The sequence below is a fragment of the Onychostruthus taczanowskii genome, unplaced genomic scaffold (assembly GCF_017590055.1).
Source record: "Onychostruthus taczanowskii isolate IOZ18803 unplaced genomic scaffold, ASM1759005v1 scaffold5, whole genome shotgun sequence".
Lineage (NCBI taxonomy): Eukaryota > Metazoa > Chordata > Aves > Passeriformes > Passeridae > Onychostruthus > Onychostruthus taczanowskii.
The window spans coordinates 12579563-12607538 of NW_024502568.1; the positions used below are offsets into that span (position 1 = coordinate 12579563).

At 40.9% G+C, this 27976-nt stretch overlaps 1 protein-coding gene across 1 annotated transcript in view; it reads right to left on the reverse strand.

The window, feature by feature from the left end:
- GFRA1 (GDNF family receptor alpha 1) overlaps nucleotides 1–27976 on the reverse strand; it is a 132497-nt gene that overhangs the window by 30729 nt on the left and 73792 nt on the right. Inside the window, exons 4-5 of the mRNA XM_041415583.1 lie at nucleotides 19344–19683; nucleotides 2774–2883 (exon numbers count right to left, since the gene is read on the reverse strand). Coding sequence (XP_041271517.1) covers nucleotides 2774–2883; nucleotides 19344–19683 — 450 coding nt within the window. The remainder of the gene's footprint in view (nucleotides 1–2773; nucleotides 2884–19343; nucleotides 19684–27976) is intronic.

Consider the following 27976-nt stretch of genomic DNA (forward strand, 5'->3'; position numbering starts at 1 on the left):
ATGCTTGGTTTCCTGGGGTGCATTTTCTTTTTTCCCTGCAACGTGTGTGCCTTTCCCTTCCCCCACTCTCCTCTAGCTGGCATCTTGGAAATTCTGCTGAGGGACACTAAGGGATCAGAGAAACCATGGTAAAATAGGACATGCTTGTTTTCTGAGCTCTAGGTATCAAACAGCTCTGGGACGGTCTCAAAGCCAGCCGTGAGAACTCCACATTTTAGACAAAAGCAGAGTTGGCCTGAACACAGCCCAGAGGTTGCTCAAATTAGGGTGAATTAACAAGGAGATGGATGCTGAATCTAGGAGAAGGGACAAGGGACTGAAATTTCTTTGGCCAAAATCAAGTCCAGTTTATTCACACAAACTCTCAGGGAATTCCTGGGAATAACAGGGAATTTGGATGGATTTGGCTCAAGACAAGGGAAAATGTGTCAGAAAGTGAATGCTGAAGCAGATCTTGAAGTCAGCACTTAGAGCAAAACTTAATTCATGTGGGAGTGCAGAAGGTCCAGATGGCTTAGCCAGGCTGTAACCAAAGCACTGACTCAAATGTGGCTACCCACAGTCTCCTTTTACATTGATTATTTTTTATATTTTTCTGATAATTAAAAAAAAAACTAACTTATCCCTATACTACAACAAGGAGCCTAAAGCAATGAATTGAGGTTTTTCAACTTCCTGTAATGTGTACACATCTTTAAAATTATATATATATAACACCCTGATGCAAATATTCAAGCAGCTTCTGAAGACTGTTCTCTATTTGATTGATAAAGCCCCGCATGCAAAAGCTATGACTGGCTCTATTTCCATCTAAAGTCCTGAATTTTAGGTGAGATTCCACTACTTTCAGTGAAGTTAACCCTCATTTACATCCCTGTATTTGAGGAAAGACTCACGTTCACTGTACCTTCTATAGAGAAGCCTCAGTTTCCTGAAGAAACTCTGTGGAGGTGCAATTTTTGCTACATTTTATGAAATGAATAAACAAAATAATAATTTTTTAAATTAACAATAGTTCATCTTAATTAAACGGAGATCCTGAAACTCTGATGGACGAATGGATCTGTAGCAGCTTCTTACCCACAGTGTAACTATTCTTCTTATGTTTTATATCTATCAAGCAGACATTTGAAAGATTACACTGCTGATTTCTGCCTTACTCCACTTTCACAGCAGATTGATATCAGAAGCAGGAATTTACTGCTTCAGCACAAGAAACGTTTTGGTAATTTGTTGACTTAACAGAATTACTGCTAAGAACCAAAAACTCTCTTAACACCAGTCGGCTCCTCTTTTGCAAGTCTCCGGGGGGTGGCAGGAAGGAAGGAAAAAGTGCATTTTTCCCTTTGAAAAGTAGATCTCCTTTTGATTTGAACTCCTTGGGCCCCCATTCCACATTTCTGACGTGTGACAGTTTTGCAGCATGGTCATCCCCAGTAACACAAGAACCCTCACAAGAGGAACTGGGTCATCCTTGAGGTTAAACTGAAAAATGAAACCAACAGAACTGCCAGCAAAATTCTCTAGGTCCAGCAAGAACTTGGCAGCTCTTAGCCAGAAGTATCAGTTAGTTACTCCTTGCCAGCAGCCAGACTTCTTAATCTCATTGACAAGATCAGATTTCAAGGCTGTTCAATTCTCTGTTTGAGAGTCAAATGACAGTCTGTCATAACTGCTCAGATGTTATAGCCTTTGCATACTGTCTTAATCTCTTCAGTGGTAGAAGAATATCCTTTGAAGCCATCACATCTCATTTTACCCATTGCCACATGGACTTACCTCACTTGTTAGCTGCTAGAGTAATAAGAGTGGTAACAATAAGCCACTGAGGATAGCTTTCAGTCATTTTCCAGCAAACCCAAGCTATTCTAGAAATATTTTCATTTCGATCTTATCTCTAGAGACATTTATTTAAGAGCAGGATCAGCTTCAGGGTCTCAGCTGGCACCTTCATGCCCAACAGAAGGGGATATTACTGCACTGCAGCAGGTGCAGGCTGTAAGCTTAAAAACATTTTATCTGGTGGCCTTTCAAATTTATTTGTTTCAGAGTTTTGACATTCGCTTATTATTTATTGCCCAACTATGATATTTCTACAACACATTCAGCTTCTTGACATGATCTCTCTCTTGCAGGAATCAAACACTGAGGGTGGCATGTGGAATCTGGCTTCAAAAAAGGTATCCTTGTGCCTGTTGACACTCAGGAAGGTGACAACAAACAAAAATAACTACACTGGGGAGGGAAGAGGATTTCAGATTTGGTCTCAGCTCATCTCACTGACAGGAATCTCTGAAAACACCTGGAGTGGACAGAAGGATATCACGGAAAGAACAGCAGCTGGAATTGATAAAAGGCTGGATTGATCTATTGTTTCATGCCTCAGATCCAGGTACCATTCTCTGAAGGTGTTTACCCAAACCTGTGATGACAGCTGCAATATCAGCCAAGCTGCACTTCCACTTGTTAACTTCCTACTCCTCACTCCTGTCTACATTCAACCCTCTAAATAAGCTTTACTTTTAAACTTGCATTTATTTCAAATTCAAGCACCTTTCTCTCCTTACCTTCCATCCTTAATTTTCTTGTCATGTACAAGCTTACCCCAAGAACCTCTGTAAAGCAAAGCAGGGCCACTCCATGTAGGTGGAGAAACTGGCCTAGTATCATATCATACCGCATTATATTCCAGCTTTTATTTCACACAGGCCTTCCAAATGCAGTTTGGGCTTTTTTCTCATGAGCAAGCCCCCACCCTTCCCTGCCCTCTCACCAATGAGCCCCGAGTAAGCGAGCAGGCAGTCAGCATAGTTCTCCTTCAGACAGCCACTAACAGAGCGTGACTCAGGCTGGCAGTTTGTGAAGAAATCTGCAAGGCGAGATCTGCAACAGGAAGAAAAATGCATCTCTTTAAAAGTCAAGCCTGAAGGCATTCTTACCTTTTACACTCTCTGTTTTTGGACAAGGCTTAATATTTTTTAACTTAAATGCATAATGGACACGTTTCAGCTATTGAGAGTCTCTTTCTAAGACACATCTCTTTCCAGAATCTATTTTTGAAGCCAGAACAGAAAAGTGTAACAAAACAGTAAAAAAGGAACAGAACAACAGGGAAATGCCTGCCCTTTACTAAAAGAAATGTTCTGCATTTTCATGCCAAGAAAAAAAGACAAAGACTGATTTTATCATATGAGGAGTCGTTTTGCCTGGATCTGAACTCTAACTAGAGTCTTTTATCCAGAGCACAGTTTCTGCTGTTTTAATGATTACACAAAGCTGTATGTTTGTGCTTACAGAGCAAGACTCTCACTGCAAGACTGGAAGCAGGAGCTGCTTTGGTGGTTTCCCACATTTCCAGAGTGGGCTCACCCTGCTCTGGCCTGGCCTGCAGCAGCAGCTGGGGCAGCAGGCAGGAGCAGCTGGCACAGCCTCCTCACCCCCAGAGCCACAGAGACCTATTTGTTCTTGTAAAACCTGCATTTATCCAAACTCCAGAGTACTGACTCCAGGGCTGAGATGAAAGGAAAGTGTGCTCTGCATCGAGTTCTTCTGCTGAGTGGCCACTTTATCTTCACTCACCTCAGCCAGCCCATGGCCAAGGAGGGGAGAGCACTGATTCCATGCGGGAGGTGCTTTAAGGCCAGGAGTGAAGCTGTATTGTGATCAACTGATCACCCCCATGTTGAAATTAAAAGGGCTAACAGGATCTCTTCTGGTTATTTGTGGTTTAAAGGCCACATAATGCTCCCATTCAGGTCTGTAAAATTTGCAAGGCATTGATGAGGTGGGTCAAGGTCACACATCCTACAGTCACTCCCCTGCCCATCTTAGCCTTATAATCTTGGAGTAGTGACATTTGTTTATTTACAAAGTGTTATTTTCTTCTTCATCTATGAAAAAAAATCACCTCCCTACTTCAATCTTCTCTTCTGTGAAATAGGTATAAAAATGTTCTTTTGCATCTGACAACCCCTGTAATATCTCAGGATAAGATGCTTAATCTTTGCAAAACTCTCTCAAAATCAGAATAGTATAATCTATGAATTTTCATTACTGCTCCAGCATCATGCAGATTTGCAATATAAAAGCTCTTTTTCAGTTTTGCAACCACCCCACAAAAGTTAGCAGAAACAAGTGATTTGCAAGTGATTTACTTTATTTGTTTACATGCTCCAGAGACTAATTATCTTTGTTTGCTTTATTGTTTTACCTACCCCAGAATGGGACTGGATACACACCATTAATTGGCCTGAAAGTAACGATGGGCAAACATCAAAAGGTTCAGAGGCTTAGTTTGAGAAAGCATCCTATAAATAAACTCCATGCAACCTATACCTGACTTTATGAGAGCTGTTCTCATGGCCTTATTTTAGTTCCATCTCTCGCTAACTCTACTGACACCAGCAAATCCATTGCTGCCTTCAAGCCACAGTCAACCCTAAGCTTTTCACTCCGCTTGCCTTATTTAACCACTTAACCTTGAGATCGACATCTGTACCCAGTTGCCTTTATTAACTTTAAAAAGTCAACCTCTCTAGCAAACGTTCATACATACATACATATACATACACATATATGTGTGTATATATGTATGTATGTATGTATAGCTATCTTTCAAAATTTACATAAAATCCCTACTTAGCTGGTGAACAGATACTGCACCTGCCAGGAGACAGGCTGAGAGGAACTGGGTCTCAGGGTATGGAAAGAGATAAATGGCAGCACCATGAAGAAAATCTGGGAACGGAAACCCTCTGTCACTGCAGTGATTCCTCTCCCAGTCTGTAATTAAGACAGTGGCTTGAATCCAGCTTTTGGATCAATTGGGAACAAAGAGAGTTGACAGTTTCCAAGGATTTTTCTAATTCTACTAATACCTGGATGAAGTCAGGCTAGAACAGAATAGAGCCTATTACATCTATCTAGTATGAAAAACCTCTGCCATGGTAGAAAGGGCAAGCCTTCTGCATATACAGTATGCTTGTATTTCTAAAACAAAGTAGCTCCTCAGATCTAAATTTCATTATTTATGTGACCACAAATAAATATTTTCGGCAATGGATTATACAATCAGCATCTTGATAATCCTGAAAACACTTCTTGCAATCATTTCATCCTTCTTGAATGTCCAGCTCTCCCTTAGGTTATTAGGTGCACTGGTCCAGAGATCATTAAATACCTTCCTCTTCTCTAAATGTTTCTAAGAACTGACAACCATGGAATAAACCCAGTCATTTACTACTCAGCCTGCTTAAAGAACTGATTTGTTGCATACCCTAAAGGAGGCTAAAGATAGCTCTGCTGATCTCTTTTGCATACACCTTGATTTCCACGTGAATTTCTGAAGAATTTTTGTGGTCATAAAAAGTAATGATGTGACAACATTGCACATTTAAGTTTTCATAAGTCAAATGCAGTTCAGATAGCTCTGGTCTGAGCATTACTGGACATTATCACACAACCCTTCCCTAGCCAGTCATCCAAACTTCACACAACCCAAGCTCTCACCCCTCCTGAGCTGTTAACTACACCTGATACTTATGTGGATTCATCTGCACCGGAGATGAAGTTAAGGCCAAAAAAAAAAAAAAAAAAGCAGAGACCTCTATCTGCCATATAATACCCCAGTACTTCCAGGGAAGATCTGCTGATTAACACTCACTGAAGATCTACCCCCAAACATTTCCAACAGACTGGCAGTGATGAAAGTGTGCTCATCAGTGAACACCAAAACAGCGGTACTGCTATTTATCTAGAGAGAGAGACAAATTAGCCTAATGAGAACCATTAATCCTAAAGGATTGCACATGAATATTAAGAACTGTTTGGGTAAAAGAGACAAACCTTTTAGGGATGCAGAATCAGAGCAATCTGATAATAGCAATAGCAGTCCTATCAAAAAATATGCGCTGTATTGAATTAGTGCTCTTTCAGCAGGAGGCAAAACCTGTAGGTGGCAACTTGAGGGTTTCTAACCCGTGACTGAGCAGTTTTGTTACCCAGAGAACAAACAGAATTTGCCACATGTACCTTCAAGTGTGCACAGTTTTACATGCGCAGTGTACACAGATGCATCTCACTGCTGGAGAGAGACAGTTTTACATTGTTCATAACATGTAGCAGGACCACATCTAAAAGGAACTATTAATTTCTTTTTCTGTCACAAAATCCTCACTGTGCACAGCCACATTTGTGATGTGTTCCCTTTTCCTTGCATAAATAAGGGGTACTGCTCAGAAATCTTTCTTCCACGAAGAGGAAAAAATAAAAACAACAAAAAAATTATCTCTTTGTAGGGCAAAACCCCCACAAATTAAATTAGTCTTATCTTAACCCTGGAAAACCTGCAGATGTTCTGGAAAGCTTACTTTAAATATTTTGTATACCACTAGCTGGAAGATAGGAATAATCCCATCAGCAAATTCAAAGAAAATCTGCTCAAACAACAAACAGCCTTTCTGAAAAGAAGAGGAAAAAATCCCAAACCTGCTATTCTCTAATGCTTTGTATTAGTACCAGTAAAATAATTTGTAACAGTTAAAAATACAAAGGAAGCAAAGTTAATTTGCTCTCCTTATGATAGTGGCTCTTCAAATACTCACTTGGATAATTCAAAACTTTCACATTTGCTTACAAATAAGCTTTTTTAATAGGTGTATTGTATTGAATCTGCATATAATTTTTGAAGCAATTTAATTTTACATTAGCACAACCCGTTGCATAGGCAACATTGATTAGGCTTTCACTACCTTTTGTTCTCATGGTTCTGTAAAAGTTCTTTGATGACCTGAAGTTATCTTTGATATTTATCAGTTCTTCCTCTTTAAGGTTGGTCAATTCAGCTTTAGCTATTGCATCTACAGCACTGGTGCAATATTTAAAAGTTCTGATAAGAACTGTGAAGTTGCAGAAAATTTTTACAATTTTTAGTTTGGATCTGGTGCAAGTGAAAGCAACACTCTGAACCAGATTCCTCCTCAACAAGCACCCACCTCACTGGGATGGCAGGTGTTGATTTATCTTCTTTTTTCCTCTCTGACTGTACTGTTGGTACAAAAGGGCTGAGCCCTGAGGACAGAAACCTCTCTCAGCCTTGCCTTGGCACTGGTGATGCTCACACCAAGCAAGACACTGAGCTCAGGTCTCCTGCTGGCTGCCCACATGCAGGCTGTGATGTCCAAGTGAGTGGTTACAAGCACTTGCCCTGTTAAGGATGCAGAGAGCGAAGCACTCCTGTGCCACACCTCAGGGATGGCAGGTGAGGTCTGGACATGCTCACTGCCACCTCTCCTTGCTCTGCTGCTTGTGTTTAGGCACCTATTTATAGCAGTAACACAAAGAGTAGGTAAATGCCAGAGCTGAGAGACTGAGGTGACTACACTAATTAGTCAGAGCTGCTCGAGTGTCTAGACACCATTTGGCAGTGCAGTCACGTAAGGAAGTGCAGCATCAATATTCAAAACAGAAAAGAGGTATAAATCCCACACTGAAAAAAGCCAGACTAAGTCAATGAATGTGTGTCATAGTGATAAATGGCACCATTACAGAAAAAAACAACAAGTCAAAATACTTGTTCTTCTTTCGTGGGGGTCAACTGCAGCGTCCTACTCTGCCTACAAATAGCTCCTGTATGGCTGGGGTGGTGCTGCTTCTGCTGGGGTGCAAGAATTGGTTGCAAGGGATGGTATGTGGCCAGACTAATGGCTTCATTGTTGGAGGAGCATTTCATTTTCTCTTTCTTTCATAAACAGTGAGAAAATGAGGCAAAGGCCACATAAGCAACTCTATCAACCAGTGGGATGAAAAAAGCCTCAGAGGAAGTCCATAACGAGAGATGACTCTCCCTGCATGTAATAAAGTAGCTTTGATCCATCTTTTTTTCATTAAAGAACACTAGAGCTGTGTAATATTAATAAATCTTACACCTCCTCAGCTATCTAAACACACTGTTGAGCACCTGTGAGCAACTACCAATTCTGACATTTTTATTTAAGAGGTCACTTTCCCATGTACTTTTTAAACAGCAACCCCACTAAATTTTTCCAACAAAAAGGCTGGTTTGTGTTTGGTGGCTACCCTCCTTCTCAGACAATGACAGTGTCCAGGCCCTGAGACACTGATGTTCCTGCCCTGCTCAGCCATGGGCCCTACAGAGCCAGATCTGCCCATGGGCTGATGTCCCATCCTGTCCCCACGGAGATATCCCATGCCCAAAGCTGGGGTGGTGGGATGAGCCCAGCCTAAAAGGGTCTGTCCTGCCTGTCCCTGGAGTCCCCAGGAAGAACCCATCCCATGCTGCATCCTGACATCCAGCTCAGCCTTTGTACTTTTTGGGGAGTGGGAAGGGTAAAAAAGTAAATTTCCGCTGGCAAACCATTTGCCTCCCAAGACCTGAATACTGAAGGCAGTTTCTCTCACATGAGCTGATCCAAATCTTTTCCAACACTGGCAGAAACCATTACAGGATTTTAGGCCCCAAATACCAGCTACTAACTGAAAGAAGCTGATTTTTATCTGGTTTTGCTGCCGTTTTGTTATTTTATATTCTGGCAGCCTAAACCCAAGCAAATATTTGATTCCGGGTTCAACTTGCCTCTCAAAACTGTGTCGTTCATCTGGAAGCAAAATATGGACAATGCCCAATTACACAGAGGCAGCCTGTTTGGACTGTGGGATAACTAGACAGGAACAAACACCAGGGACCACACAAGATTCACTGAGATGCCTTCCAGCAGTAGAAGTGCTTGCTCAGAGCATCAGGCACAGGCACAAAGCCACCAAGGCTGGTCCCTCCAGACGAGCACCCACACTCGACCCAGCTCTCTGCCTCTACCATGTCCCCAACCACATTTGCCAGCATTTATGCTACTGCTCAGGCTTTTAACATCCCAGGAAATGGAGATCTAACTCTTTGAAATTCAGTCATGCAAAATGAAAAGCATTTCCACCAATGCATATCTGTATTTTAAAATTAAAAGTACAAACATTGTATTCTTTCTATTCTTCTATTAGGAAATTAATACCCTACACACCCATGTTCTTTTACTGCACTTTGTGGAAAGCAAATAAGTTCTATACCACTTTCTGTTAATATTATCCTTTCCCTTTGCTCATATCATCTGTTGGAGACCAGTTAGATCTTTTTATACAGTATCTGCTACAGAAAATCAAAAGAACTTAACAAAACACTAATGTCATAGTTTATCAATGTTAATTAAATCCTCTAAGTGACTCAAGATCATGCATGAGAGTAATTTTAATTTAATATATTAGGTCTCCTTTGGGTTTAAGGGAAACTACTAAGCTCAAATGTGATTCTAAACAAGTATGATTTATTTGAAATTGGGTTATATAAATATTTATATACTACTGACCTTTTGTGTAATAAAACCAATTTTGAAAAATATGGTGAAAATCTTGAGCACAAGGTAATGCAATAAAGAATTAGAACACTGATTCTCAGATGCTGTGATATGAAACAGAATTTTCTCTTTCTGTTTGCAAAAAAAAAAAAAAAATCACCTCACATCATTTTTTAGAGGCCTGTTGGAGAGAACATCTGGAAAACATTCCACAGGAAATCAAACCTATATTAAATATGTTTTGCAGGGCTCTGTTTCCTTGCATCGACCTTAAGCATTCATAATGTGTTTCTGTCTTCTCAGCTGCAAAGAAAACACTTCTGTCAGAGCCTTCTACAAAATGACAGGCTGAATTGTCAGCCAGTGATTTTATCAGGGGATGCTGGTAAGATTTCTATTTAGTTTACCTGTCTCTGTACCAAAGCTCTCCAATAACATGAACAAATCCACCAGCTGCTTTCCAACTATCATGAATTTGTATATTGTTTGCTTAATTTCCTTTATGCCGTTTAATTCAAAGCTTCTAAATAAAAATGACTGGCATTTTTAAAGATGCCCAAGCCTCAGTGTCTCCTGACAGGATGTTACTCAGGAAAGAACTATTCTCACTTCGTTAGCTGGGCAAGCAGAATAGCCTGAATTACAGGCCGGTAACCTAAGAAAATCACTGTCACTCTCAAAAAGCAAGCCAAGGAAAAGTAGTCCCACTGCAAGTCCTTGAGCATGCCACTGGACGCCTCAGTGTTTATGAATAACTACATTGTGAGTGCACACTGAAAGGATGTGCTTCCAAGTACCTGAGAAAGACATCCACGGCAATAATGTTCCCTGTAGCCACTTGAATAAACTATAATAGACTATTACTAGCTCAAGCATGAAACTGATGGGAGTTTGGAGATGGAAAATAATCGAAAAAGTCCAATACAAGTTCTCTCTTCCCCAGAAAAGTTTCTGTTGGTAGATGTACTGGAACATCAGGTTTCCTGGGGTTATGCAGGGATGCTCTTTGCCTAAGAAAATCTCTCATTGGTATGTGTGGTGACATTCCTGAAGGAAACAAATCCATGTCCCCTTGTCAGAGGGGTGGCTCAAGGAAAGAAAGAGTGCCCAGAGTGTCCTTGCATTCAGCTGAGCAGGGTCTGTGGGCAGCCAGCATGGCAGAAACCCATCCTGGAGCTACTCTGAATACTGCTCTGACCTTGGAGTAAGACAACATATATAAAATCAGAAATACGGAAGATAAAAAGCAGAGTAGAGTCTTTTTTATGTGGGTCCATTTTTTCATGCACAAAACAGCCCCACCACACAGCAACTCAAGTTCTGGCAGCAGCAAGCCAAGAGAGCACTGACCTTATTCAACATGTTGTACTTGCTTTTAGAAGTAATATGGATATAAAATTATAGTACAGAAAGCACTGATTTGTAGTGTAAAATTGCAAAACAAATAATTTTTACCAGTTAAGGATGATGTGCTGTACTAAGGGCATCTTTTTTGACTCCACTCTCAAAAAAACATGAACACACAAGGCAGAGAAAAAAATGTGAGGCCAGGAGTTGACAGCCTGTGATACACCCAGACATTTACAGAGGTTGTTCTGAAATGAACTGTCCGTTCTGAAAAACATTTTGCAATGCTGCATGATGGCCAGTTACTGAGATGCACCTCCAGCATTTCCTAATGACTAACTGGCAAAGGGAGCATCATAACTGAGAGGACAACCACTGTGATTTATGCTTCAACTGGGACGAAAGAAAAGTGAGCTAAATATTCAAATAATACAGCTTGAATTTAACAGAGTTCTTAGTAGTATGTGCTTTATAATAAAAAAGCTTCCTTTAATGGCTTATAGAATGTGCTTGAAAAAATATAATGTAAGCACAAACATTATCTTTTGATGTAAGGTCATCTATTAATAACCTTAGACAAGGGTCACAGTCAGCTCACACAGAAAATCTATCATCAACAGTAAACACACCAGAAAACCCCTTCTGTGTCACTTGTTTTAAAGCCAGCAGATCATTAAAGCATAGGAAACAACCACAGGAAACAACCACCACCTCTGCTGAGAAGTCTCTGCAGACACTGCCACATTTACATCTCGCTTCCACTTAGAGGAGTTACCCCAGTAAAACTGTAGTGATTATTAACATAATTAAATCAATGTAATTTCTATTCAGTAAACATGAGAATGTTAAAATTTGAAGATATGCATGTGGCTGTCATTTGCTCTGTTGAGAAACAAAGTTTTATTTTTAGCTCCGGTGCTTACATTTTCTTGCAGCTATTTTAACAGATGAATTGCCACCAGAAATATTCTCTCACTGGGCCCTGATGTAGAATGATATAAATAACCTTTACAAAGTCCAGCCTAGCAGAATGGTAAAATCAGTTGACATTCTCCTAATTAGCACTGCCTGAAGATTTACCTACACAGAACAGGAAGAGCCAAAATCACCCCTGGAAAAAATCCACTCAAGTCACTGATGTCAGAGGAAGTACACTGGGAATGGACTTGATAGAATAGATCTGTTATTTACATTAAACACAGAGCAGCTTCTTGCCTGTAGCATATACATGGCTTGAAGTAAATGAAAAAAGCATTTTGATTTATTAAAGAAAATGCTATCGTGTGATATATACACCCTTTCTTTGCCTCAGAAACAGCAAGTTAGCAAATGTGACTGGGTGTACATGACAGATCTTCTCTACACTACATCTAACAGATCAAGGGGTGGAAACTACTCATCAAACCAGTGGATGCTAAACTCCTTTCTACAGAAATCTCCCAACTAACAATTCAAAAAATCAGCAATAGCAGCACTCCTAGTGGAGCTCCATCCAGCAAAGCAATTAAACTGTAAGGACATGAGTAGCTTCAAATTTAGATCTCTATTAAAGTTTAATGCCAAATTTAACTATACTGGATTTCAGTGTTTTTGACTAAACATGTGTGAAACTGCTTAATTAGCATATGTAGTTTAATCTCTCCCCCCTGCCCCGATAAATCAACAAAACAAAATGGGTCACATTAGCCCTGCTGTAACCCCCACCCTGGCTCATGTTCCTAATCTATAGTCTTATTTCTTAAATTATACAGGCAGCTTTTCTTTTCTACTTAAAATAATAAAATAAGGGTTCTCAGACAAAATGAACACTCAGGGGAGTGTTCCTTGTCGCTCTCTACAGCTACCTGAGGAGGCTGTAGCAAGGTCTTCTTCCAAGTAACAAGTGACAGAAAGAGATGAAACAGCCTAAAGTTGTGCCAGAGAAGGTTTAGACTGGGTATTAGGAAAATCTTCTCTATGGAATGAGTTCTCAAGCATTGGAACAGCTGCCCAGGGAAGTTGGTGGAGTCACCACCCCTTGGAAGTAGTTAACAGACCTGTAGATGTGGCACTTGGGGACATGGCTTAGTGGGGGGCTTGGCAGTGTTTGGTTTATGGCTGGACTTGATGTTCTTAATGCTCTTTTCCAACCTAAAAGACTCTCTGAAGGATCACATTTAGATACAAGTGCCCCAAGTTTTTGGAGCTGAAATGGTCACCAGTACCTCACTCAGCTCACTGAGTCATTTTCCTACAAAGAGACTGACATGGAAGCAGGGTATCTAAATACAGCCTATAAAACCTGAATCACTGTCACCCAAGTTTATTTTGTGATTGTTGTATGCTCAGACATGCCCTCTTTATTCCCACTTCCAGTTCTTCAGCCCTGCAGAGAGGTAATACGGAATATTCAGCACCACGGGTTATTTTTAACCTGATCAGCAGAGGATCTACCTGACTGCAGGGATGCTGCCTGGAGAGTTTGAGCTTGCCTGACAAGGGACCTCAGCGTGAAATACTGTCTAGTTACTGCTTCTTGGAGCACGAACTCTCCTCACTGGTACAGCACAAAGCCAAGGGAAAGTTGGGTGCAGGACTAAAGCTGATCCATTTTTCTAATTACTGTATCCTTGTGTCTCTCCTGCTTTTGGAGAAATGTCAATCACCCAGCAAGCTTTTAATCTGCCAGCCCCTCCTAAACTGACCAGAGAGTATAAATGAGGGCCAGCCAAACAGATCTGGGCACTGCAGAATGAGATCCATGCACACTTCAAAAGGGACAAAGCAGTCTTCTTTTGCAGGATGTTTGGATTTTTCTGATTCCAGAGGGATTTATGGATACTTGATTCATTTCGAGTTTTATTCAGATGGAAGAAATTTAAAGTTACCTTTGTTTCTGCGGGGGAAGGGAGAGCAATATTATGTCTATTTGCTCTGCTAACAGAAGACATCAAAGTAATGAATCATGTAAAGAAAGGGTAGAAAATAATACAATATTGCAGTATTTTCTATCTTTACTTTGTCTTTCTTGAAAGGTTTTTGCTTATTTTGCAGAGACTGCATTAATATTTTTTTCCAGGCTAGCAGTTCCACACACACATATTCCACTACACCATCAAGTTTCCCCTGCAGAATACACCAGCTTTTTTCCTACCTCCCCTCAGACCCCATTTTTTGATTTTTCTGAACTGTCACCATGCCTATTAGTTCATTAAAATGAATGAACACCTGTTTTGGTTTTTTTTTTCCCCACTTAAATAAATAAACCTCTAGCAATACAGACATACATGCATACATTTACATGCCTGCATATACATATATGTATAAAAATCACTCTTCAAATTCAGGCTATGTGAGGTGAGCTTGTCAGCATGGGCCAAAAAGCAGACTTACAATTTTTTCTGCCCCACTTGGTATTCTAGAGACACAGGAACTCTCCTTAGTGCAGGTGCAGAGAGCTCAGGCTCACCTTACTATACTGCAAGCATCCTACACCTTCTGCAGGGTGAGTCAGGTTTTGCACCCACTCCCTGACTCAGTCTCCAAACACACAATGCAGGCACAGCCTGCACTTCTCCAGAAATCAAGAGTGTCCTTTTCTTAATGTCCTCAACAGCATTACAGAAACTGCACTGTTGCCTTGGTTCTACACAACCACAGCAAACCAATCATCTCAAGGAGCTGCCAGGGTGCTCCAAGTGCCAAATTGATGTAAATGCCCTGGAGGGACTCAAACCCATCTCTGTTATCCCAAACTGTGCAGTGCTACTGTGTCCTTCATAAAAACACCCACCGAGTGCCCTTGTAACACGCAGGATTAGAGTCAGGATGAGAGTGAGCGCTCAGGCTTTTATCTGACCAACTGAATTGTCACCAATATCAGCTACAAGGCTCAGAAAGGAGGCAGCACCTCTGTTTTCCCTCTCATTTGCTGAATTACAGATGATCACTGGACCGTGGCAGGATACTGAGGGAGGAAAAGCACAACATGCAGAGAAGCAGGTGAGGAGGCACCGTAAGTGGCTGTAATGGAATTCAAACGTGTCAGAGAGGTGGTGAAAGTCAGGTAATTGCAGGAAGATCTGGGAAGAGGAGATGAAAGGAGACTAAGCAAGGGGAAGAGGTAGGAGGAGGGGGGAAAAAAAGCTATGGAAAAAAAGAGAAAAATAAAGGAGAAATATAAGAAAGAAAAAATGTGAAGAAAAGGGCAAATTTCTTTTTCCCCTCTTTCATCTCCTCCCGCACATCCCTCCAGCGCAACTGCTCCCTGTTAATTCTGGAACTGAGGATTGCTCCCTCCTTGAACAAGGTTGTGGGCTCCCCCCATCCTGGAGCAGGACAAAAAGGGTTGTCTGCACAGTTATAACATCTCACCACAGACCTGTCTCTAGTGCTGAAGCACGAGGGTGGTGCAGGGTTTGAGGTTCCAGGTGTAAAGCACCTGCAGATTTTCACGTGCCTCACAGAAAAGGAGCACGGACACAGTGAATCCCTTTCCAAGGTAAATTATCATTAGAAGTGTTCAACAGAATATCACAAAGGAAAATTATTTCCTTGGCAAGTTTCTGGTGTTTTCAGGAAATGCAGCAAGCAGCTGAGCTTCTGTTCTAACATTTCCAGGGGATGAATTCTTCTCTGCACTGACAATAATGTTTGCATATCCTCACAGAGTGTTCTGATACCTGCAGAAGCAGACATCCTTCATGCAGAGCTGAATGGGTGGTTGCAACAAAATTAAGACTGGATAGGACAGGTGACCAAAAACTGGTCAAGAGGTAGGAACACAACAATGAAAGCACAATTATAAAGATTTGACTCTCTGAACACACAGTGCTGGAAACATTTTTCACTGTATTTTCAAGGAGATGACCCATGTACTGGAATCTAATTGGATATTTCGTTAATATCCTTTCCCCATCCCACAGGAAGAAATTAAACATGTTAAGCTTTTTTTTCTTTTGTTTTTTTTTTTTTTTTCCAGTATCAAACATCTACAGACAGCAATATGTACATTTTGCAGAATTAAAGCAAAAAAATTAAGAAGACAACTGAAGTCTTCTGAAATTAGTTAAGAACTACTTTCTGGCTATTTGAGCTTCAAAAATGAACCTCAGTGATCTGACCAGTCATTTGGAGTATAATTATTGTGAAGGACAACAAACATGCTGCTACCAGTTTCTTTTATCAGCAAGAAGATGCTGCCCTTCTTTTCTGATCTTTGCAGCACATGAATGGATTGACAGCACTATTTCAATAAAGAATGTCTGTATCATTATCATTCTTGTCAGTGTCTTCTGAACATATCCAGGAAAAAAAACCCCAAGTACATTATTTCAATAAAGAATGTGTCTGTATCATTATCATTCTGGTCAGTGTCTTCTGAACATATCCAGGAAAAAAAACCCCAAGTATGCAAATTCAAGACACAGATTATTAAAAAGACCAAACTAATAACTCACACTTTCATTACTCAAGCAAAACAGTATTTGCAGTACTGTCAAATGTGATAGTGGCAAATATGAAGCACCATGCCCTGCATTTGCAGCAGGATGATATTCTTAAAACATGCTAGTCAACTTTCTGAAGACTAATTGTAAGCTGAAGTGATCAGATCACAAAGTTCTTTAGAGGTCTGTGCTATTCCAGGACATCACTGGTGAAAGTTTTCGATCGTACACTGACTTTTCTTAGAAGATTTGTTTATGCTCACAACAGAAAAGAACTTTAATGGCTGCTTCTTGGTTTGTTTTTTTTTTCTTTTCTTTTCTTCTCACTGAGCATTGACAGACGTGCCTGAGAGACTACAATTGTTTCAAAGCTGGATATGGACTGGATACAAGCAGAGGCAGCAGATAAATGACAATGAGTGAACCATTCAGCATTCTGATGAAGTTGAAAATTAGGACTGTTTACGTAAGTCAGAACTTATTTACATTTCCTGACATTTCAGGTCTCTTTATCCCTCGATTGAGAATTTATTATATAACAGATTAATGAATTGAATAAAAAAACAATAAAAAAGCAAAGCACCCTGCCATGTGAGTGGTACCTATAGTTTGGCCAGATTGTTTCCCTGCTCTTAACCCTGCTTCAAGAACAGATTTGGTGATATATACACCAAGATAAAGCTTTTAAAGTGTGTTCAAAACTGAATGTTTAAAAACTTTACACAGGCTGATATTTTATACAGAGTACAGGCAGATTCAAATCTTGCATTTCTCAGTAAGCAGCATTCATAAACCATTTTATGAACATATTTCCAGAAAATCTTTAGAACTTGCACCCCTTCTCTAAACTAGCATTATGAAAAGGCTGTAACAGGTGTAATAGGCATGCAAATAACAGTTTCTAAATTACCTGGTTTCACAGTAGGCAGACCATATTTTCAAATTATTCTGCCATTTTTAGATACTCTCTCTGATTTCAAAATGAAATAGAAGTTATCAGAGTTAGAATTACACACCTACTGCCTACTGCTTTTAATTATTCTAAACATATCTGGAATTACTATAAGGACTGATATTTATCAGTGCCAGTAGTTACAATCGCAAGGAGATCTCCTATTTCTTTCCTGCCCTGCCCAAGTTGCTGTTTTCCTGCAGGACTAGGGGAACAAATCTCACCAATTTCCTGTAAGTGCACAAGTCACAGAGACAAAATGTCTTTCCCTGTCTGATAGGCTGGGTCAGCTTTGGTGCCAATTCCTCCTCTCCATGATGGCAAGCAGGGAAGATATTAAACCACAGCAGTTTAGAGAGCCCAGGAGGTTGTAGCACAACGTGAGGTGACTCTCAGCAACACACCAAGCTTGCTTTACCTCCACAGGACCTAAATGCTGCCCACAAATGAGTCTGCCCCAGACCCTGCAGGCATTTGCCCACCCATTCCAGTGTTGCCCCTCATCCTCACAGCCAGGTCTCACTGAGCCTTGGAAGAGCCAAAACTTTTTTAATTCTGATGTTCTAAAGCAAAAGAAGCCACTGCTCATTTACAAATAAATCCATTTTTCATTTCAGTGCTTGCTGCAACTTCAGGCAGAGACTTTACCAAGCCTTCCCCTGCAACACTGCAATGGAGAAACCCAACACCAGACTCATGAAGCTAAATTAAACAAAATGCCATAAAAAACTTAACTGCTGAGACAATATTAGATCAAAGCTGACCTAAGAAAAACACAGTCATGAGAGAATAGCATTAATTTAACAAGTTAATTCCAGAATACTACAACCCAAATAAGAGGGAAAACTCTCTCTATAAAATCCTCTCTCCAATTTCACTGGCACAGTAACACACTGACAGTTTGGCAGAAAACACTGTAAAGATACTGTAACTCTGCTAATTAACAGGACCTGTGCACAGGGGAGGCAATACATAGAAGCAAAAATACTAATGGAACAACCTGGAAATAGAAAATGGATTGTTCTGAGGCTTTCATAAACTGCAGCAGCATCAGCAGTCAAGGTGGTGAATGCAAGTCAGACTGCTCTGATTTAAACCTGCTCCTGTTGTGGCCACAGGAAATGTGTCTCCAGGTTCCCCCAAAGCCATGGAGGACAGGGCACTGCTCACCTCCTCACCTCTGAACAGCACTCAGGCACACCTGAAGTGCTACCGCAAATAGCTTAAAACCAGCAGTGGAAATCTCATAAACAAACTTCAAAGTAAATATTTTACCCGGCATAAGTAAGTACTTATTAAGATTTAGATGGTATCTTCAGTGTCCTTGACATTTTACAATAGTGTTTATCTCCCTTGTTTGCTAATTCACAGAATTGGCTAATCTACAAGAAATTTACACATTAGAAACGAGCAGGGTTCTCGGGCACGACTTCATAAATATGACATTAGCACAACAATGCCCCTAATATAAACATACACAATGCTAAGCGGGAGCAAAGCATTTCCTGAGAGCAGAGGAGGGCCTGTTTGCCACTGAATAAGCTCTGTGTGAGAACCTGCAGGGACCCCAGGAGGGGAAAGGACCCAGCTTTGTCCCGTGGAGCAGGGCTCTGCACTCCGGAACACTCAGGGAAGAGGCTGGGAATTAGGGCATGAATCAATGACCCCCCGGTTGCATCAGCCCAGCACTCTGCCCAGGGCAGGGGAGATGAGACAATTTCAAAGCTAAACTGCTCTATGAAGATAGTGGGATTCTGTCTACAATGGGGACTCATTTTTTTCCAATTAATTAAAAACACATGAGTAGTCTGTGCATTGTGACTATTTATAAAGTCCAACATGAAGCTTGCATTCCCAATTACTAGTACCAACATGTACAATGAAAATAAATCCCATTATAATAAAAAATTCTATTTTTACCTGGTCACTAATGGGACATAAAAATTGTTTAGAGACATCATTTCATAGAGACACACAATGTTTCCAGCAAAAAATCTGTAAAAATTGAACTGGGGGTTTAAAGACTCCTCCATAATGCCAGGGAGTAGCTGTGAGCAGTTTTGGAGAAGTCACACATTGTAAGCAAATGAGGGCTTTTGTTACTCTGTTAAGGATGTCAGAGACATTTGCTTTTTTTTCCCTGACTCATCCTTTTCCTTAGTGGGTACTCTGACCCTTAGTCCTGGCAAATCCATCAGCACCACAAACTTCTCTCTGGTACCTCATTAATCACTCCCCTGCCGTGTGCTATCTTACCTGCAGATGTAATTCTTCTTGCAGGACTCTTGTAAATTCAGGCAGTTTGGTTTCTCCCTGTCCTCATATGAGCACACAGGAACAATAGTCTGCCGCCTCCTCTCAGTACAGGCTACGTCTCGACAGGAGCAGAAGAGCATCCCGTAGCTGTGCTTTGGGGGGACCTTGTCAAAAAATAGCCGGAGGGCCTTATGACACTTCCGCTTGTTACAGATCTCATTAGACGTGCTGCTGGTGCAGGGGGTTATGTAAGCAGATCTGAACCTCTTGCAGGTATCATTTAGGTTACAAGCTTTGGCTGCATCCAAGCAATTGTTCCCCTTTGAAAGTACTGGCTCCACTAGAAAAAACAACACAACAGCAGTGAGAAAGGCGTCACATTTACACTTCGTGCTTTGTGGTTATTTCACTGTTAACGAGATCCTGAATACATTTATTTGTTACATACAAAGCTTTCAGTGCCTGGAACTGGGACTAGTCCTTTTGTTTCTCGGGGTAATGGTTGAACAAGTGAACAAGAGCATGGGCATGCTATGAGGGCAGAATGCTGGTGAATAAATGACACTCTGGGCAGGCTGTACTTCATCTTCTTCATGCAGAGTGACTCTTGGGTAAGACTTGGTCTCACCAAACAGCTCTTAAAATTCCTGGTAAATTGGAAAGCATACATCTGGCATAAGAACACAGTGGGAGCACGGGCTTCTAACTCTGGGTTTGTAAACCTATGACATTTCCCAGTTCTTTCCTTTGAACAAGTTAACTGACAATGCCATGCCTACCCCACGTGACAACATCTAAAAGTAATCTGTGTACTGTGCAGAAAGTAAAATAGACATGCCCATTACTACATTTTTTTGAGGTCTGAGGACAGCCCACCCAGATAGGCAGGAAATCAGGTACAGCCTCATGTCTGGGAGCTCTGTAAGGCCACCCACAAGTTCCATGCTTAGGTAAAACACTGTTATAAGGTCTACAGATGACACCTGAACCCTGGAAAATTTATAAACTTCACAAGGTTTGAAGAAGCTGACATAAAATTAAAAAGTGACTGTGAAAGAAACATTTTAAAACAAGAATATCCCTTTCTCTCTCTCACACACACACACATACACACTACAAGAAATTATAGGAAAAATTAAACTCAGATATAAGTTAAAGCTATAATTACACATTTAATTTCTCAATACATTACCCAGATATTAAAACCCAATAGATGTTTTGCTTGAAAAGTAAGGCAACTGGCATTAGATTGCAAAATTCAATTAAGAATAATTATAATGCTGCTTTGGGTGTCAGGAGTGCCAACATCAGAGATCCAAGAAAATGCATTAATTTCCCACTGCTACAGAATTTGCAAGCTGAACAAACCATTTTGCAAATATCTGAAATCTGCTGCAACCTCTTTTGGGGGCTGGCTGAAGATAAAACATTTTAAATGATCCAAAGCTCTAAATTACTCTTACAAAAAGCTTTTCTTCCTACATCTTCCACCTTTATCCAGAAACTCAGTCCAAGGTCCTTCTACAACTCACTGCCACTCATCTCCATTCTGCTACCATGCTGCCTGCCATTCCAGATCAGGACATCAACCTTTTCTCTTTTTCCACAGCAGGAAAACACACAGCAGCTTGGCTGAGATGCTGCACTGAGGTGCTGCATTTGTTGGAACACACTGTGCCCAAGATGGGCCTTGGCTGCTTGCACACACTTCCCATTATTCAAATAGATCACCTGCAACTGTCCAATGCATCTTACCCACCCAAAAATGACACACAGCTAAGGAGCGTGAGATTTGTGCTTCACTCTAGCAGTGAGTGTAGCTGTGTAGCTGTGTTCAGTGTGTTTGTACATTTAACCTTTGTAATTTAACAATCACACTCCAAGTCCTTCCCGATCTCAGCTGCTTGCACAACAAAATGGCAACTTTTGCATCTCATCTTCATAAATTACAAAACTGTAAATATGCAACATTTGACTATAAATTAAGAGCCCAGCCTTTCTTACAACAGTAGCCTACAATAGATTATGCAACACCAGATGCAGAAAGAGATGAGACACCCAACACAACCCTCTCATAAAATTGTAACATTTTTATATAAAATGTTGTACTACATTAGTATACAACTATAATATTAACTATGAACTCTCAAAGTTTTTTTTTTTATACAGTATATAGAATTATATGTTTAGTACAAATATAATTACTATGTAATCTGCAGGGCATATAATTATGCAATATATGAATAGTATATGCTAATTACTATGTGATTGCAGAGTAATTACATGGTTATTTGTGCCTGGGAGTCAACTGCTGAATTCCACTATTTAAAACAAAATTGGAACAGCTCCGAATGGGGTACTGCAATATGAACAGACTTCAGCTTACAGTATTCATATATGCTGCTACAGAATTAAAAAGCACTGTGAATACAAGCATCTCAAAAATCAGAAGGGACAGGTTAATCAATCTTTTTTTAAAAGGCAGAATGTAAGCCAAGTCACTGACAGCACAAACAGCAGTGAGAGTTATCTTGGTGAAAGTTGAATTAGGTGCAAAGTCTTCACAAAGTATAGTTATGCATATTCATACCTGTAATTCAATTTTTATCTGCCCAACACTCACATTCTTCTACACGTCAACTCTGAATACAGACTGGTTTGGGGAGTTTTGTTTTTTAAACCAGCCCTGGCTGTAACCTGCCCCTTGTCTTTTTTGTTTTGATATATATGCCTCTAACTATTTTTTCTGGCATACTTGTAACATTATACAAATTATTTTTATCTTTTAAAAGCAAGACTAAATGTAGAAGAGGCGCATCAACTGCATCTGAATTAAATCAGACTGTCTAAACTAACTCTTCTCATTAATATCAACTTCTATTAAGCATTTAAATCACATTTGAATGCAAAATTGACAATCTGCAACACGTTTAATGCTTTGTTTTCACTGCAAAAGTGAACAATTTGCAACCCCTAGGTCCTGGGGCAACTACAAACAGTTAACAATACTGGGAGTGTTCCTGAGGATTACTTATGCAGCAGTAATTTATAAGGTCAAAATTTCAACCAGCTTCTGTTCTGCAAAGCTTAAATTATTAAGACAGGCAGGAGTTTGGCTCTTACCAGGTACTGACTACTTTAAAAGCAAATGGATCTTATCCAGAGCTACTTTTCATGCCAGCGTCCTTTGGGAAAGGCTTGTGTAAGGAGATCCTTTTTCAGTTCTCCCCTCTCTTGGGACATTAGGATATGGGCTGGGGGCAGTCAGGGCAGGAGCCTGGGATAAGTAAAGATTTCTCTGCACCACCATTTCCCAACCCAGAGCTTCATCTCTCCCAAATCCGCTTTGCCTGGGCCCATTCTGGAAACCTCTGCCAAACCACAGAGCCCTCCACTGCTGCCAAATCACCAGAGAGCCCGTGGGAAGCCACTTCACACGGGTGGGGAGTGGTGCTGGTGGCTGTGAGCGAGGCGTGGGTCCTGTCTGCAGCACGGGCGCCAGGAGAGCTGAGATGGAAGCACCAGGATGCTGCTGCCTCCCAGTAGGAGCCTCCACCCAGCAGCATCCTGGGGATGCTGCCCTGCTGGGGAGCAGGCAGAGGCATGGCAGAGCCCAGGCAGAGCCAGGAGCTGTGCCTGGGTGGCACAGAGCAGCGTTGGGATGGCTAAAGCCCATCCCAGCAGCAGCTGCCACACAGCTCACACACAGACTGGGGCAGGACCAGGGGGCACTGACTCTGACTTGCCTGCACCTGCACCCCCAGCTCTCCTGCTCCACACGGAACATGTGTGGCATGTTTTCTGACCAATTCTGAAAAAGCAGGCCTTGGACTGCAGTACAACCACATTGATGTTTGTTACCTCCTGCATGCCTCCACCCTGGCCCAACACTGCTACAGCCGTCCTGAACTCAATTTCCCTCAGACCGCAGAAAGAAGAGAGCCAAAAGGCCCTGTCTCTTATCCAGAGGTGCTCCTAAAGTCTTAACAGGGCTTCCTCTACCCCGTTTCATCTTCCTCATGCTTCACCCTCTTTCACAGTCTCTCCACCTTCATCTTTCGTTTTCCTTGCACCTCCATTTCTATTTCATTTCTACCTACTGTGTCTCCTCAGCTCCTCCTAACCCACCCCCTGGTACCCAAAAAGGGATTCTCAGTGGGTACTGGGAGATTCTTATTTGTGCTCCCACTAGACAGAAGGAGCACAAGGAATATTAGTTGTTCTGTAAGATTCTTATTAAGCAGCAAAATGCACATTTAGTTTTCAATTTTCTTTCAACATATAAAAACAATTTACTGAGGTTGTCATTAAAATTACCATTACTATTTGCAAGTAATTAGCATTAGTAGGTTTTCTAGTGGATATAGTAAAGGGAATGCTGTAAAGAGAGCAATAAATGTTAATGTGATGGAAGGCAATATCACAAAGTGATAGAAGTGACCACATGGGTATGGGCCTACTCCAACACAGGTGCAGAATATGGCATATAGAAACCAAAACCTGACCAAAATTAAGAAGAGAGTCATGATCCCACTTAAACAGAAGTACTGCCGTGGGGTTCACCAAAGTACTTTTGCTTTGTAAGAAGAGCAGATGAAAAAATAAGGAAAGCATAGCAAATATTGTCATCTGGATTAAAAATACACTACTGTTTTCCTGGAGAAATTATTTCTAATTCCAAATGGCAGGAAAAAAAAAAAAGGAAGAGTCATCCCAAAACAAAATTCTGAGGCTGATAGCGTTATTCTGAAGTGCTGCTTCTCTTCTGCTCAGCATTTACTCAACAGCTGGCCTATTTCCAACCTTTTCCATACTCTTAATAAGCAGGTGACTTAGTTTTTAAATTAAAGCTAATATATTATCAGCTATGACCAGAGCTTTCAGAATACTACCACATACAACAAGATTCATGTTGAAATTACAGTTGATTGCACCAAGTGACAAAGATGAGACTGATGCCTGTGAAAGGTATAACCAAAGCTACAGCAACAGAAAGATCTAAACAAACAAAACTGCCTAAAACGAGACTTCAGCTTCCTAAGACCAAAGCTGGAATATTTTACCTTTCTGGTCAGTCATTAAGTCTTTGATCACACAAACTGCCTAGGTCTCTAGAATTCTCTTCTGAATACCCCCATAAACTACTGCAGAAGGCAAATAGTGTCTCCTGTCCAAGCCACTGAGAGATTGGGAACAATCACGTTGCTTAGCATGAACCAACAGGCATGATTTGGAAGTGTTCACCTACCCTGTTATGTTTGGAAGTGTTCAGCTACTGTGTTTATGCACAGCTGCTGTGTCTGAAGTCTTTCCCATCACACCCTGGCCTTTGCTGGTGAATCATCAGCAGGGATCTTGCAGACTTTGGTTCAATGCCTTCCATGGCATGAGATACTCAGAAACACTGCTCTCATTTCCCAGAAGGGCTCTCAAACCATCTCACTGCAGAGTGTTCTCAACAAGGAAATGGTGCATATTGCAAAACAAAGCGGGAGCAGGATGCTTCAGCCCAAGAATGAGAGCTCTCACTGGGAGGCAGACTGCTGGCTGCTGGCCTGCACCCAGGAAGGAGAGTTACTTCTCTTACAAGAGCAATGACTGGAAACCTTCCCTGAAGAAGACTCTATAAGCCTGCAGAGGCATGATCCCACTTGTACTCCCTACTTCTATAATCCCTTCAAAAAATACATAACCCTTTCTATAGCACATCTCATTGCCTTCCTTCCAGACCAAGGTACTGCCAAACCCACAAGAAGGGTACCCTCCAAGGCTTTCTGAAATCCCATAGAGATGAGCAAAGACATCCCACTTCCTCAAGGACTGTTCTGATCACTGCCTTGGTGGCTGAAGCACCACAACCCCTTGAGCTGGGTGCCCATTACATTTCTGGCTGGCTGCTCCCAGGAGCACACACTGACTGCTGCTTGGGCAGATGCTCCTGCCTGAGGCTGGGAGTCTGCCTCCTCCAGTCCAAAGCCTTCCAAAAAAGCTCAGTTTCTGTATTTCCAGACGCCTTTCACTAGACCAGGTTGCTCAAACTTCATCCAACCTGGCCTTCAATATTTCCAAGGACAGGCCATCTGCAATCTGTTTCAGTGCCTCACCGCTCTCACAGTAAAGACATTCTTGTTCCTTTTTTATTTGTTTGCTTGTTGTTAAAACTGTTTTCTCTGTGCACTTTATAAAGATTCTGAGCATCTTCTAAGGATTACAGATACCACCTCAAAGCAGAAGCTTCTAACTTTCAGGTGGACACACTTATCTCTCGGTCTGCTCCTGGAAGTTTAATTCTATTAATGGAGCCACATTCTCTAAATGCTGCATTTTGTATTGCCCAAGTTCAGCACTGGATCTGGGCTCTAATACTTGACAGAGCTCTTGCCTGTATTTTGACTTAGATCCTGCTTTAGTTAACCATTGCCTGGTGCATTTCATAGACACTACAAATAAAGATTGCAGTGAAATTACAATTCCTAAACTGCGTATGTATTGATTAAAAAGGGGGAAATTATATCTTACTATTTCCTTTAACAGTTTTAATTCTTTACTGGGGAGGAATGGAGAAAAGCTGAGCAGAAACCTCCAGGGTGGCTGAGCCCTGTGGGTTGGCTGAGGGACATCTGCTCAAATTACAAGTTATGTAAGAGGAAAGTCTTATAAACCCACAGTGATCTGGTTTAAATTTTAGTTCCACAAGGGCAGAGAGGGAGAGGAAACCCTGTTCCCCAGTGTTAACAATACTGTGGCATACACTGCTGATATTCTGTCTTCACTCACATATATCCTGATCTATCACCTTTCATATTTCTGTTACAAATCTAATGCAGGTTATGGCAGGGTCCCTAATTTTCCACATGGCACTGAGGACAGCAGTTCTACATTATATTTATGCCAGCACAGTTATTTTGTTCACTGCAGCTATTGTGAATTTTCAATAATTTAAGTTATGAATTTGGCTCTTTAAAGCTACTGTTACTTCTGTCCAAAGTATCTCACTTAGGAGGCAGAAACACATTAATAAAGTCAGAGACTTGCTAAACAAAGAAACTACAGTCGCTGCAAACTGATCCAGTCACTGTTTCTCACATTACTGCACCATTGATTTCAGTTCTACCCTAAAGACTTTTAGGGTGTAAAGATCATTTTAACCTATCTACACTACACTAACACTGGGGATGGATTAGGCATGACTGGGGCCATGTACAGCACACAATTTTTTTTGTGAGGGATTCAGTCATTCCACACACAATTCATGCTCTGTACTGAGTGAGAGGCTGGGTTTGTGATGTGGAAGGCTATCACCACAGTTTCAGCTGAGTTCTTCTAATTAATTTCCCCTTAAAAATAGAGTGCAAATGTGTTACTGCATATGCTCTCGTCTTATACAGTTCAGTATTTTATTATCAGCTAAATACTAAGTCAACAGAATTAGGAAAGAACCAGCAGACACGGAAATAGAGAATAAACCTGTGAAAACATTCAAACCTACACGGCTGCCATGAGAAGTGATTTACTGCATGCAAGTTCTCAAGACACAGTGAGGGACTGTTTTGCCAAAGTCATGCCAATTTACAGGGCAACTTTCAGCATTTCTTTTTATTACTAGAGAATTGAATTCACAACTTGTTTCCTCTTTTCCTCAGCCTTGATTAATTACCATGTTAACATAACTACTATTCTCCTGCTTATAATGGGCTCCCTCTAAAGTGCTGCCCCAGCAAAATAAGGCAGGAGAAAGCTTCTAGCTCTTTGCTCTAGCACTGCAATCCTTTCTAATCTCACTATTTTTCAAATTTATGTTCCATTCCAATAAAGCTTGTGTGAATATCACAGCAAATCAGATAATACAAGGTTATGACCCTTGTAATTGATCCTTCAAGGTTTTTTGCCTTTTTTTTTTCCAGTTGACGTGGTAAAAACCACATTTAGCTGTGCTTGTTGACACTTGAGAATTCACTTTGTTGGTCATATACACTGTTTCAGAGAGATCACATTACATAATGATGTATTTCTAGGGCTTCATTTCTTCTATACCTACAAGCCCATTAAGCTGTAAGCAAACCTCCCGTGGGGCTGTAAGACTGCAAGTATCAAGGGGGCAATGCTCCCATCCTGCTCAGAGGGAGCATGGCTGGAAGAGTGTATTATGTGAAGACACAGGGTTAAACATTACCTACTACTTAAATAATTTCAAATAAATAAAAGCTGCTTAAAATAAAAAGTCACACTTCCATTTATAGAAAAATAGACATTTAAATGAACATGGAACATATATCCCAGCACTAGGAATCAGTTATCTGGAGCAATGGTTTCTGTATCACATGACCACTGGAATAAAGTGATTAATTGGACTGTCTCAGTAAATGCAATCATTACACTTTTAATTAACCTTTTCAACCTCTTCCACCTTTTCGTTTTGTTATGCATTAGATTTTTACAGTTTTCCAGTTATTATGCCTGACTACACTTAAAACAATGTGGAGCTCAGTTAGAAAGATAAGAAAAACAATTGAAACAGCCCTTACTCTTCGTAACAGGAAAATGCCACTGATACTGTCATCATCAGAGCAGTTATAAATCAGGTGGAGGACAGACATTCTGAACTCTGTGGCTACGTTCCCACCTAATTTTTG